Source organism: Lycorma delicatula, chromosome 7 (assembly GCF_047948215.1).
Source record: "Lycorma delicatula isolate Av1 chromosome 7, ASM4794821v1, whole genome shotgun sequence".
Lineage (NCBI taxonomy): Eukaryota > Metazoa > Arthropoda > Insecta > Hemiptera > Fulgoridae > Lycorma > Lycorma delicatula.
The window spans coordinates 42,824,581-42,839,992 of record NC_134461.1 but is presented as its reverse complement, the minus strand read 5'-3'; the positions used below and the strand labels follow the sequence as shown (position 1 = coordinate 42,839,992).

At 29.9% G+C, this 15,412-nt stretch overlaps 1 protein-coding gene across 1 annotated transcript in view; it reads left to right on the top strand.

The window, feature by feature from the left end:
* The window catches only part of Hr4 (nuclear hormone receptor 4), a 110,126-nt gene that overhangs the window by 48,679 nt on the left and 46,035 nt on the right, over positions 1-15,412 (top strand). Inside the window, 2 exon segments of the mRNA XM_075370719.1 lie at positions 1,713-2,293; positions 12,218-12,414. Coding sequence (XP_075226834.1) covers positions 1,713-2,293; positions 12,218-12,414 — 778 coding nt within the window.

The window sequence follows — 15,412 nt, the reverse complement described above, 5'->3', positions numbered from 1 at the left end:
AAAAATGCGACTTAACATAGCCCCAAAGAAAAAACTTTGAGAGAATCAAATCACACGGTCTTGGTAGCAAATTAACATTACCATTTCATGAAATTATCGTATTATCAAACTTTTAACGAAGTAATTGTATTGTTCAGCAATTGTATGGTATGTAGCACCATCCTGTTGAAATCACATTTCATTAAAATTAAAATTTCCCGAATTTGCAAACAAAAAATCACAGCTCGATAGCATTCACCACTTACTGTAACAGCATCTTCTTGCTCATTTTCGAAAATAATAACCCAATGAAGCCACTAGTCCATAATTCAAACCAAACAGTGATTTTTTCCGGATGTAATACTCGCTGTTGAACCATTTGTGAATTGAAATCATCGAAAATACCGCAATTTTACTTGTACAAAGCCATCAAGCCAAAAACGAGCCTCACCTGATAAGATGATTTTTTTCCACTTCGAGCTGCTCTAGAGTCCAATCCGCAAATCGTTGACGCAGAGAATGGTCCTGTGATTATAATTCCTTCAGTTAGTTTGATCTTTGGTGTAGACCAAGATTTTTACTTAAAGCTCGCCATGTTGTTGTTGAAAGGGCCAATTCCTATGAACGATATGAAAGTGAAAGTGATTTACAAGAACACCTGTACTTATTCTCTTGACTCTTTGCACTTCTTTTGTAAATTGGTGAATCAACATCAAGTAGAGAAAAATTCTCTTCGAAGTTTTTAAGCAAACGATGTATTGTACTTTGTTTGCCCGATTATGCACACCATAAATACGCGAAGCGCACGCTACGTGGCTGTAATTGATTCCATATTTGGGTAATAAATTTTTATGATTTATGATTGTTGTTGAGGCGTGTAGCGTTCCATGATGATTTGTAATAAACTACTGAAAACAAATGACGTTTAAAAAATAAAAAAAAAAAAAATGTCGACACCAAAATCAGACAATTTTTTGTAATTTTTAAGACCTCTTACTTAACATTTTATGTTAGAAACTAACTTTACAAAACTGTTCAAACAACAATACAGTATAAAAAAATTAAAACCTTACTTAAATTTGGTTAATATAACTTGAAGTAAAAAACTTTTAAACTTAAAAGCGTGTTATTTAATTTTATTTAAAACAATATAATCCCAAATACGTTTCATTTTTTGTTTATTTAACAATTTCTGTAACTGCGAGACTTTTTAATGGATTATAATTATGTAATATTATATTATGATTACAAAACCAGTTGATTAGGAATAGCATTCGGACGCAATTTATTCAATTTACTTATTAGTGTTGATAATGTTTTAGTTATAAATTGGCTAAAGGAATTTTTATGTATATGTTTTTGTGTATTTTTATTTATATTTTTATGTACTTATATATTTATATATATATGAAAACACACATATATATGTGTGTTTTCAGTAAGAGATAATGATTAAGATTTGCTGTTGAGCTCATTTATCACACATAAATCAATTCGTCTCATTTAAAAAATATGTTAGATTTAAATAAATGTTCAGTTTAAATATATATATGTGTGTGTGTAACATTATGTAAAAATATTTCTTTGTTTTATTTTTTACAGGACGGCCTCCCCTGATTCAGCATTGGTTCCCAAGTGTGAGGAACGAACTGACATCAGTGCGATGAGTGGGGGTAATAGTGTCGCGGGCGGTGGGGTAAGTGGTGTAATCATAGGCGGTGGCGAGGTAGAAGTACCGATACAGTGTAGTGAAGAAGTAAAAGTTAAGGAGGAAGTGAATCATAGCGTGTTCGATGGAGGGGGGAGTGGTGGACCGACTCGTTCTGAGCCGTCTTCGGGGGTGGTCGCGAGTGGTAGCTCGGGAACGGTGGTTATGACTAGTGCGACTGTGATGATTCCCTCGCCGCCAGCCTTTTGGGCAGCTGCACCCTGTACTAGAATAAACGGCGTACGACCGGAACTGATCGGTGGTGTTAATTATCCGGACCAATCGATGAAACCTCCTTTACCTTCTCCTCAAAGAACTTTTAGCAGGAGTACACCGACTGTGATTATGGGAGAAGCCGGAGGCGTTCGTACCATGATATGGTCGCAACCGGGAACGGATCCGCCTACCGGTCAACTCGCTTCCACGTCGACCACCTGTTGGTCTTCTTCGTCGCAGTCGTCCACCTCTAGTGCCGGAACTGCTGAAGAAGCTCAGCTCCTTCTAAATCTAGGTCAGGAACAGAACAGGCCGTTTCCTGTTCCATTGAATATGGAAAGACTTTGGGCAGGAGATTTGTCTCAGCTACCTGCATCCCAGCAATTACAGGTAAACGCTACTGTAAAAAAATAACTTTCATTTTTTTAAATTTAATTGTTAAAATTATTTTTATTTAAATACCTCTCTCATGATATTATTATTACTTTCCTTCGACTGCATCTTTATCATGAAGTCCAACGTAGAGTTAATTTTTAGCGTTGCATTGATCGATTTATATCTCGATAAAATTTTGCTGATGTCGAGTTCAAAGATGGAAGACATAATTAAAGCGATGAAGAATAATAGCGGTTATTTAAGTAAGAAAACAATTAACAGAGATATAATAAAATTGAAATTTGAAACTAATTAGTTAAATATGTTACACTAAAATCACGGAGAAAAGAAAAATTTTGTGTGACTAACGTAGTCTTTATAATATATTTGTTATTCTTCTTTCGTTTAAAATGTGGTGGGAGTAACAATTGACAGCTGTTGATTGGCTTATCCCGCCTGCAACGGAGGTAGATGTATGATAAGTGGTGACTTTTAACTGGTAAACTACCTCCGTTGCAGGCGGGATAAAATAGTTTAGCATTTGTATTCATTTCTAAAGATAAAAAGAAAATCTCAATGGTGGTAGTTCACTTTAAAATGATGAAATCATGAAGTATAATCTGATAAACTATGATTTTAATGAATCAAAATACTTGTCAATTCCTTTAAAATCACACTTTTCTTTGCATTGTGTTAAGCCTCCACGTGTCGATGAAGAACGCTGTGGCTCTCAAACAATCTATTTATTCAAATAATTACGCTTACTTTTTTTTTATTGTACTTAATATATTTATTTAAAATAAAATTCCTTCTTTTTAGTAGTCATTATATTCATTCGAATACAAATGTATAACTTCTTCAAGTAAAGTTTATCTAAAAATAAGTTTTATTTTTAATGAAACAACATATTACTGTTGTACAGAAACTTTCATTGAATCCGTAACGGAAACGCAGATTTTGTTTCTAGATTAGATGACAAATATTTTATTAAGGTTCTTTTTTTTTAAATAAATATCTTTTTTACAAAACAGATTTTAATGCAGATAGTTTTTTTAAAGATTATGTTAACAAAAAAAGTTTTCATTTAAATATATATTGTTTTAATTCGCACGGATCATGCAATAAATATATGTAATATGCTATACATGGCGTACGCATGGTGTATTCGTACTAGTTTATGTATGTACCCCTTACGGATTTAATTAATCAAATTCAATTTTGTTTACTTTTAATAAGGGCTTTCTTTAGAATTATAGTGTTAGAATTCAACCTTCTAGCTGTTCGTACGTGGAACATAACTGCTAGGTTAAAAGATATCTTTTATTTAAGTTAAATTCTTTAAGGTTGTTAATAAAAATAATTTGCCAATTTTTCATAAACAACCCTTTGGAATAATAACGTCAGATTTCAGATCTCTAGTTTGAGAAAATGGGAGAGCCTTTTAAAAATGATTCAGTAAGGGTTTTTTCATTTATAAACATACTAGCAGACCAGGCAATGGTTCGTTATTGCTAGATTTAAGTGTATATATATATATATAGAGAGAGAGAGAGATTAAATGAATACAATTGAAAGTTTGATAAAACATTAACAAAATGAACATTACGGAACTTCACAAAATTTAACCTTTCCCTTTCTTTTTGCCCCATTTCCCCTTTACCATATTCTCTTTCCTCATTTCCATTTCCTCAATTTCTCTTACCCTTATTTCTCTTTCCTTCTCCCTCTTTCTTACCCTTTATTTTTATATTTCCCCGTTTTCTCTTTTTTCCATTTTTCTCTTTTACCTTTTTCAGTTTTTTCCGTAAATCAGTCCAGTAGTTTTTTAGTCTATAGCGGGCACACATATCGGAAACATTGAAATGGAATCGTAAAGTATTTGGTATAACGTGTGTTGCTCTTACGTCCAACAGGTAGCACTGTTAAAAAAAAAAAACATTTTTTTACCTGTCACAGATGTGACATCTTAGGTATATAAATAGTAGGTATTTAAAAACACGTATTCGAATGAAACGTTGTTTCAAAATTTCAAAGCAATCGGTGAAGAACTTTCGGAGATTTAAGATTTTAAACAAACGAACATTTACATTTTCATTTATATAGATAGACTGATCTATGCCAGATCTATGTCTTTTTACCAAGTGTAATATAAATGCCAGATCTAAAGTTTCCAGCTCTTTATATTTCTTTACTCACTTTTCAACCCCTTTTTATTTAAACCCTTAGGAGTTGTTTATTAAAATAATCTTTGTTTTTCGTTCCTAAAACCGCACTTAAATTGAATACGCCAAAATCTGCGTTTTAGGTAATCAGAAGTTGAGAAAAGGTTAGTGAAGAATGAGTCTATAAGATTTCTGTGTACGATATCTATATATATATTAATCGAGTAATCAGGAAACTATTGTAAATTTGCTAATTACCTTTAAAAAAATAACAAATCTGTCACTGTGTAACGTATGTGGAGATTACCGAGCAGAAACTTATTTATGTTTTTATTTTCTTTTATTAATTAATAAGCGCCGTAGATTATTGGTAGTTAGTTGCTGTATAATTTTGATTATAAATGTGGTGCTACATTTCATAACGTTTTAATAACTAAAAAGATAGCATCTATATCAAGTTACGGAAAGTTTGAAGTTGTTTACACGTATGATATCAATAGAAGTTATAAAATAACTCCACTGAAGAGGTAAAATCTCTTTCATTTTACAAACAATGTAAAGTTTTTTCATGTATTTTTTATTTTACGTAGTTTTAATCTCGTTTCAAGATAAAATTCGTTTTTTCAATTACTTTCCTTTATTAATATTATTTTATTTTTTTCTAACGGAAGCTATAAATAGAATTCTCTGTCATCGTTTTCCTGTATACTTATCAGTAAACAAAAAAATTGTTTTGTGGTTTAAAGATTTTAACTTAAAAACCTACTTCGATTTTTTTAAACAGATTTAATAAATGCTATGAATTTTATTAATCTGAAACTTTTAAAGAATATCTCTTTAAGAAATTACTAATTATATATAAATGTATTATACTTTCATGTTACTTGTTTTTCAAATCTTACGCATGAAATTATGGGTTGATTTTGTATTATAATTTTATGAATTATATTTATATTTTTTATTTTCTATAAGTTTGCTAACTCACGGAAAATAAAACTGTTCTAAACATAATGCTAGATTTTCTCGGTTTAACTCCGGGAAGAGCAGACGGGTAGGGTATATGGGTTTGTGGGAGCATTACATTAAAAAAAAAAAAAACAACTTATTCTCCATTCCTTTTTCTCTCTCATTACTAACTCTTAAACCCATTGGAAAAAATTAAAAAGCTAAAATTATTTTTTTAAAAATGAAAAGTTAATAAAGTAAGATTATCGGATTTTAAATTCAGTTATTGTATTCCAGTGTGAAAAATTATGGACAAACGAAATTCTTTAAACCTATAAAGCAGAATTTATGTTGATTAGATTAAATATCACAGTATTATTACTGTAGTTACTAATAAAAGATTTATTATTTTTAAATTTTAAATACACGATATCTATAACAAACAAAAGATTAATCTTTTGTTGATAAAAAATTGTATTGTTTATATAACGTGTAAACTAAACGTTTATTTTAGATGGCAACCTTTCGCCTAGGATCTAAAACGTTTAGCGTTACATTTTTAATTTTATGAAACAAAAACATATTCATAAACAAACATTTAAATCTTCTTATTTTTAATTTAATAAAATTTATTGTTTATTTCTGCTGTGATCCTTTTTATTTTTGGCTTTTACCGGAAAACTACAGGATTTTACTAAGTTTTTTCATATTTTAAATAAAAAAATGTCTCCAAATTGTGTCCATTATTTATTATATATAAAAAAAATGAAAATAATATATCAAAATTTTAATAGTCGAGATTTAGTTGATAGGTTAAGAAATTCTATTGAGAGTTTTGTTTAAAAAGAATTAAAAACAATTATATATATAGGTTTAAAACTGATGATGATTCTAGCTACCGTTGAAACGCATATTTTGAATACAAAATCATTAAAAATGGATTTCTACTAAAGATATATCTTAAAAAAGGCCAAATTTTTAGTAGTAATGTATTACGCAAAATAGTTTTATTATTACAGCACTATCTTTATACTCAGAAGTTACACACACTCACGCTCGCATGCATTTATAAATTAAATAAAAAACATTTCCCTTTTTACATATTTAACACTTTTTTCTTTTGATTATTACAGTTTGTTACATATCTCGATAAATTCTTGGTTCTAAGTTACGATAAAATCTAATAATCAACTTTTTTATAATTCCTTAAAAAAATGTGATAAAATATAGCCGGTAAAATAAAATACACATAGAAAAGCTCTCTTTGGCTCGCTGATCATTAATTCTTCAATTTCTGTTTCTTCAACTAAGAATCTGAAATTTTTAATAATAATTTTTAAAAGGTTTTTAAGAAACAGTAAACTACTTTGATAAACAATTCCTCTAGGGTCAATTAAAAAATTGGATGAAAAAGGATGCCAAGTAGACATGGCAGAGATTTTCCCTTAAGTATATAAGTTACCTTTAAGAAGGATTTTTCCTGACTCATCCTTAAATCGGTAGAAAAAGAATGATGGAAGATTTATTTTGAAAAGAATTGTAAACTGATTTTCCGAAACTAACATAATTTCTAATTGATATGTGGTATTGATTTTTTTTTTAATCAAAAATACACTTTGGATTAATATCACAGTTTAAAAACTCCTCAAGTCAGTTGAATGGGAATATTAATTAATCTGGCTTAGTCTTCTCATCTGATATCTCCTCAACTCGTTCTGTTAGTATAAGCTTGTTCTAAAGATTCAGCTCTGATGATAATATCAGCATTCCATAAAAAGAACTCTGGTTTCTCTCTAAACCTATCCTAAAATTAAGAAACCTGATTAAGATTAGATTTCATAATTTTTATGTAATTTGCAATCAAGCTGTGATAGAGATTAGAATTAAGCTCTATAAGCAACTCCATCAGTAATAAATAGGGATTTCCGATCAAATGCCTATAAATACTTTTTTTTAAAAAAACTATAATTTTTTAATAATAGCAAAATCCTTAGCGGTTCTTATTGCTATGTATGAATGACCAATCGTTAGTAAAAAAAAGAGTCACACGGACTCTGTGTGACAAATCCACCGGGTTGGTCTAGTGGTTAACGCGTCTTCCCAAATCAGCTGATTTGGAAGTCGAGAGTTACAGCGTTCAAGTCCTAGTAAAGCCAGTTATTTTTACACGGATTTGAATACTAGATCGTAGATCGTGGTGTTCTTTGGTGGTGGTTGGGTTTCAATTAACCACACATCTCAGGAATGGTCGAACTGAGAATGTACAAGAATACACTTCATTTACACTCATACATATCATCCTCATTCATCCTCTGAAGAATTATCTAAACGGTAGTTACCAGAGGCTAAACAGAAAAAAGAAAAGAAAAAGACTCTGTGTGACAAAAGAGTGTCACACAGTAACACTTACGTAGCTACAAATAAATTATTTTGGCACTACGAGGAAATTATATACAAATGGGAGGAAAAGTTAAATCCCTCACATACTAAATTTTAATTCATGGTAATATGGCAAAGCTCAAATCTTTCAAATTAATATTAAAACAGATTAATAAACTACGCATTCGCACTACACTTGTACTTACGAGGTTTCCATAACCTACCTATAACAGTTCATGTAACACGTCCTGTCGCGACCGCAGTAGTAATTTTAATAAATTAATTTTATTAATTGGTAAAATAATTTATATTAAAAAACATGCCTTTATAAAGATTGCTTTATGGTTTTAATTGCACATTTAAGCTGACCACAACAATAAATAATTAGATTTTATTATGGGCGTTTAATAAAATATAGTTTATTAATTTTCTCAGTTATATATTTGAATATCAGAAAATAACTATTATTTTTATATTGGGGTGTAAGGTCGGATCATTGACCTCGGTTAACCTGCCACTGCCCACTTCTTATCTCTTTTATTATGAATAGAAGTTAAAATGGCTTTTCTAGTGAATCTGCTGTCCACCTTAAGTAATATATAAAGCGCTATTCTAGTTAACTACAGCATTTATTTATAACTTTGTCCAACGTGCTTTTATAATATGTAAAAATAGTTACTTGAGTGTAGTGTCTAAAATATTCTTTATTATTTTATTAAATATTTATATTTATTACGCTTTTTAACAATTTGAACTTCTTTTTTATTCGTTTATTTTTTAATTCTGTAATTTAATATTTCTTTGTCATCATTCTTGAATTGCTTATTTTTTGACTTAATGTATTTTCCAACTATTTGAAATGTTTAATAATTAAAAAAAAAAAAATACTGGAATTTATTATAAAAAATAAAAAGGTTTGCTCAAAACAAGAGTTTTATCAATATTAATTTTTTGGCGTATATGGTTTCTTATTTTTATCAAATAAGTTTAATTTATTCGGTTACTTAAAAAGTAGATTAGAATCATTGTTTCATTTCCGTTACTTTTGCTGTTCTTTTTTATATTCTTATAAATTTTTATTTTTGGTTTATTTTTCACTTAATATTTGTAAGTTAGTTACTAAATCTTATCTTTTTTATTATAATTTTTTTACACGTTTATAATCTATTTACTTTTCGTACTTGTTAACTTTGTTAAACATTTTTGAAACTTAATATTATTATTTTTTTAATGTACGTAATTCAATGCTAAAAAAATTTTGGCAAAATATTGCATGACTTTTCTGGCTATTAATAATAAATAGCTGACAACACAGTTGTAAGAAGTCCTCCAACTATGGATTGTTTCGGATGCATGAGTTACACACACAACTAAATTTAAAATATTTATCATTTTATTTAAATATAATATTTTTTAATTTAAATTCAATAATTCTAACTAAAGCGCGCGCGCATACCGTATTTAATTCGCGCGGGTGTGGCGGCACAAGCGGTGACGGTTTGCATTAACTAAACTGATGTAATTTCACAACTTACATAGAACAAATTTCGCCTGTACGGTCGGCAGACTGGTGTAGCCGCGAGGCTTAGCGCACCAGGTACCGAATCAACCGGGCGATCGAGTTAGAGTCCCAGCCAGATCGAGTTACGTTTTTTGCACTTTAAATATTATTCATTTATTTAATTCTACTACCCACGGTGACGTTACAATATAGCAGTAGTTTAGAGCATTTTTTTGGGTGGGGGCTTGACTTTTCAAAACTTTTTTTGTAAATTTTGTTATTTTTTTTAATTGTTAACAAACGTTCCTAAGAAAAATAATATGACCTTAATTAAGCGAAATCTCGAAATACGGAGGGTGGTCTTGCTCTATAGTCTTATCCCCTTGATCTTTTATTTTGAAAATTTAATGGTGTCAATGCTTCATAGCATAATATAGAAATAATCTGACCAATTTTGGTAAAAATCGGTCCCGTAGTTCTGGGTATATAAGGTGATTTATAGGCAAACACCAAACACACGTTCATATGAACATTGTCATCAGGAAAATTTCCATCCATTTTTGTTTTTGATTTCTTTGGGTGTCAAAACGTCAAGAACAGGTGAAAACCGCATATTCTCAAATTGGACGGATTACAATACTTTCCCTTCTAGAGCTGTTGTTCTGCTATAGCGCTATCTAGACGGCAAAGTAAAAATTAAAAGAGTTAGAGAAAAAAACAGAATATATATATATATATATATATATATTTTTTTTTTGAAGGGAGAATAAATTTTAAGAGGTTTTTTAAAAAAAATTCATATGTAGCTTAAGCTTAACAAATTTGCTTAAGTAAAGTTTTCTGTAAATCTAACATCCCCTTCAATAAAGCCTAAAATAAGTAAAGATGATTTTCAAAAAAAATGTCTGCATTTTAGGCCTGGCTTCTACAATTTAAAAAAAAATATATACATTTTTTAATTATGTGAAGTATAAACTTTAAAAATTTCTTTGAAAATTATTTAAAATTTTAAGAGGGAAGTGATTTTTAAAAAAACTTTTTTTGGATTATTCATTTGTGAATTATTTGGTAACAAATATGCTTTAATAAAATTTTCTCTGAAGAGAATCGAAATTGTTTTTTTTCGCGATATCCCCGCTCCTTTAACAAATAAAAAAAAAATAATATTATCAATGCCTTATATATAGAAATGTTGAAAAAAATCGGTTTGGTCAATCCTGAGATATAAGACAAAAAACATTGCGATACACTTACATATAACAAACAGTATAAATAGTTGGTCGGGTAGGCCTATCGTTAACAAGTTATTGAACTGTCTTTCTATATATATACCTCTATGACGTTTCTATAGTTCAAATTATTTTTTTACACAGTTTGGCATCTTTTCTACTTTTCATACATAATTTATATTGCGTTTTTCAATGACCAAAAGAGTTTCAGTTGCTGCCTTTGTCATATCAAATTCGATGAATATACGAATTCCTTTAAAAATTTAGCCTTAGTAGCTTCTAGAGTCATTCCTTTTGGAAGATATTCTGAAACACTTTCGTTTTTTATTATTTCTTTTTTAATATTTTTTAAGTAATTAGAGTAAGTTTAAAAGATTATTTTATTTTTTTAATCGTAGAAATCTTATATAAGTATAAATTACTCGTTAAGGAATAAATTTACAAAAAAAAAAAAATTATTTATAGAAAAACCTTTTTTTATTAAAACATCATGTTCAAAAAAAATAACAAAAATATTTTCTTTTTCTTAAAAAGAGAGTAATTACTAATTACTAATTTCCTTTTAAAGTTTAGTGAACATGCATAAAATATCTTCTAAAACATGCTTTGTATGGTAAAATGTAATTCGCTCACCTACACCGGAAGCATACAAGTTGTAGATAAATAATATTTTATAATATTAATTTCTATCAGTAAAAGATAAAAATAATAATTTAATTTAAAAACTACTAATAATAAATTAGTAATTTAAGAAATAACAAAAAAGGGCGTTTAATGTAAATAAAAGCAACTTATTGGTATATTTCGATATATTTTCATTTTGTGGTTGAAAGTAAAGCTACTTTTTTTTTAACGGACTTAGTTTGTTCCGAGATAAAATCAGGAGTTATTTACTTTATCTATAAAACAGTTTAAAAATATTAAACTATAAACAGTTTAAAATAATAGAATGAACCGCAGAAAAAGATAGTAGTTTTAAGTTTTTGTTTGTATTGATCTGACTCCCTTAGTTGATTGCAACAAATAAAATACATTTACTAATGGAATTTTTACCTTCTGAAATATTTAAAAGCTCAATTTAATAAACGTAGAATTATAAGCCCTGTATTAAAAATTTCAAGATATTTTTTGTTGTGTATCCCTTGTATGTTAAGCGCCCTGTTATTTGTCAAATTAAATTTTGTCTAATATTGGGAAATATCCTTTTCGCGAGGATAAAAAGCTAAAGGAACTGACAATAATTTTATTATTTTACTGGATTTATGTGTATTCAATCGATGACATTAATGTGATTTCGGGAAAAATACGATTGATTTTCTCTGTGAAGGAAATAAAATTAATATTAAAAACAGATTTCTTGATTCTACGATCTGTCCTAATCAAAAATTATCTTAAAACATAATAGAATAAGTTAAAATTTGTTAAAGAAATAATAACAAAGTTGATCATTCTTTAAAATAAATTTTTAATTGTATTCTATTGCGAAGTCCATTGAAATCTAGTTTCCTTCTTACCTCTAATTCATTTACAAATCTTCAATTCTAATGTTACAATATGTATATCACTACAATATATATGTCACTATGATATATCGATATTTGATATTATTTTCTTTAAGTACATTTTTATTTAATTGTATTATTAAAATAACTGCATATTTTCTCTAAAAATATGCAAAAATATAATTAAAAAAAAATGAAATTACTATTCGTTGTTTTTATAGCAGGCCTTAAATTTAACATCAGGAAGTGGTGGACCATGTTGGCCGCCTGTTATGAAGAACGGTGAAGTTGCTACAAAAGGACCTACACCATTACAACCTTTACAGGAGGATAACGAAGATGAAGAACAACCTATGATATGTATGATATGCGAAGATAAAGCTACCGGTCTTCATTATGGCATTATTACCTGTGAAGGGTAAGTATTAGTTTCTTTTTTATTTTAATATTTATTTACGTCTTAAAATTTACTGTTTGGGTAGTGTAATTTTTTTTATAAAAAAACCTTTACTTAAAAGTCTATTCTAAAAATTAAACTAAAGTAGTACACAAGGGCGAGTCAGACATTATCTACACTTTTCGTTCTAAACTTTATCTTAACAAAGGTAGGGTTCAATACTTACACCATTTTTCTACAAAGTCACCTTCCTTGTTAATGCACTTGGTCCAGCGGTCCACAAGCTTGCTTATTCCTTTCAAGAAAAAGGTCTTCGGTTGGTCGCAAAGCCACTTTTGTACTGCTTCCTTCACGTCTAAATCTGTAGAAATTGAACGACCTCGCAAAATATCCTTGAGCGGCTCAAACAGATGAAAATTGGAGGGAACATGTACTGGACTAGAGAGAGGGTGTTCTAGTACCTGAAAATTCAACGTTTTGATGGTTTGAACGATGCGCGAGGCGTGTGCAGGCGGGCGGGCGTTGTCACACAACACTTTCTTCCACAATAGACCTTTGCGTTTGTTGCGAATTGCTGGTTTCAGCTTGTTTTCAACGTTTCACTGTAACTCGCGCTGTTGATCGTAGTCTCCTTTTCCATGAAGTCTTCCACTGTAGGTTGTTTTGGGTCCCAAAATCTTTCTCGTCGATGGCTCAGTCTTGAATTCTTTTCTTCGACAGATATCCCGGGTGTTTCCACTCCATACTCTGGCGTGACTATTCTGCTCAAAAATTTGTCACCTTCAGTGTTGAAATGATTGAGTAAGCGTTGGCAAGTGTCACTATGATTGCTTGTGTTATATAATAAGCTGTCTTGGTACTCATCGGGTACAGATTTTACGGAAACCGAGGTTGTCGTGGATAGAATCATGACTGATGTTAAAAAAGACACTACCTTATCGATTGTAGCTCGCCTATACCCCAGAACCATCTCTCGAGCTTGCTGAATCTTGTCCGTGTTGAAGGTTGACAGGGGTCCTAATTCCTCTTCATGCGTCACACTCGTCCGGCCACTTTTAAACTTCTCGATCTACGATAAAACACTTTTACGTGATAAAACCCCGTATTATAATATAATTCTACGATGAATTTTGGCCCCTTTCGCACCCCCCAACCAGAAAAATCGGATCACTGGTCGTTGCTCGTCCTTGGTGCAAACTGCTAGCAGAGAAGACATGTTTACTTTGTAATATCCTGAAGGCAAATGACGCGATCGGTGTCAAATCTCACACACTTGAGAATCCATACCGCCAGTTCATACCAACACTAAGCACTTACACGAAGAAGGTAGTATGACGATCTTAGGTTATGGCGAAAACATTTTCGCCATAACCATGTTTTGACTCGCTCTCCTACGTTTCTCGTCGTTACCTTAAAAAACCTGCCGAAAAACTCCTCCTTCCTCAACTTTGATAGACCCAAAGCAAAACGTCAGGCAGAATGAAATGTCATAAAGTCACTTTTTTCATACCATTTATTAGCCTCCATTTTAATATTCCCGCTTACAAGCTTCTGCAGTAAATTAATTCATAAAAAAACAAAAAAAATTTTTTTTTTTAAATAGAAACGAAAGCGAAACAGATTTGTTGTTACTGTTCGTAAAAGCTACTTGTCTTTGTTGGGAATTAAGCATAAAGGTGACAAAAATGATGGTCATTAGTGCGTGTATGTCTCAAGTTTTTTGCCGTCTAGTAAGTAAACAAACTCGTATGAAGTAGACACTTGAATCATGTAAGATATTCATATGTGCGAACTAGAATATTGCGTGAAGTGTCCTTTGCATCTTAAAATTAGGAAGACAGGTTCAGTACACCGAATTTTTCCCCCTAAATATTACATCACAAGTGTAGCCTGTAGGTAAAATTTTATGTTCATTATTTTCACGATACTGTGTTGTGTTTAATTAATATTTCTAGTTTGAGTGTTAGGGATATGGTGTAATTTTTACTGTAATATTCTTGTATGCATTTTTTTATTCGTTTATGATTCAAATTTCAGTTATCCAAAATCTTTCTGAAGTCATTTGAAAATTTTTTCATTATTTATTATTTCAGAGTTACTCCTTTATTCCAGTAAACTATTTTTTGCTGTCGTAGGTTAATGAGATATCCGGATTGGTGCAAGTATTCATTTTTATTTCTCTTTACCAGAAGGAAGGAAATTACCCTTTATTAAATAATTCAAAAATGAGACCTCAAAACTATATTCAACTGAATCCCTATGGCATCAGTTCTTATTCATTACCCGGAAAGAAACTATTCGTTCAATTAAAAAAAGTTATTGGAGAAAATTTGTTATTCTGTTTTATTTATGTTCGCTAAGGCTTTTTGTTTAATGTATCCCAATCTAATAAATCATACGAAGATGTTTCTACTAAAACCGGACTAATACCTAATAGAAAAGTTAAGGTAAAAATTCCCAGAGAGTGTGGTTAGTGCGTACATTCGAAATTTAAAATAATTAATGTTAATTTAGTTTTCAAAATTTTTTGTTAAAATAATTTTGAGCGATAAAAAAAAATTAATTTCCTACGAAGTTGTGTTAATGTATTAGTTTTTATTAGGATACCATCCATAGTGAATAAATGCCAAAAAACTTGTGCCAGAGGGTTAAAGCCCTAACAAAAATGTAACTAGAGATATTTCCTACTATACGTTTTTATAAATATTTTAAGTTTCATTCACTTTTATTTATGTATTAATATTTTTAGTAGAAACTATTTATATAAACAGTTCTCGAAAGAAAAGACACATTAATTTGTTGCTTTGTATAATCTGTCTGAGTTTTTCTTATATTTGTGACGTAGAAAATATCTGAGTTATAAATAACATTAATGTGAATTACTTTCTCTGAGAGTAATGATGTTCAATATACATTTAAATCCTTATGATTAATAGATTAAACATATAATTTGTAAAACTGAATATCTATACTTTGGTAGGATTGATATACCTATTTGTAAAAGTTCTATTTGGCTAGA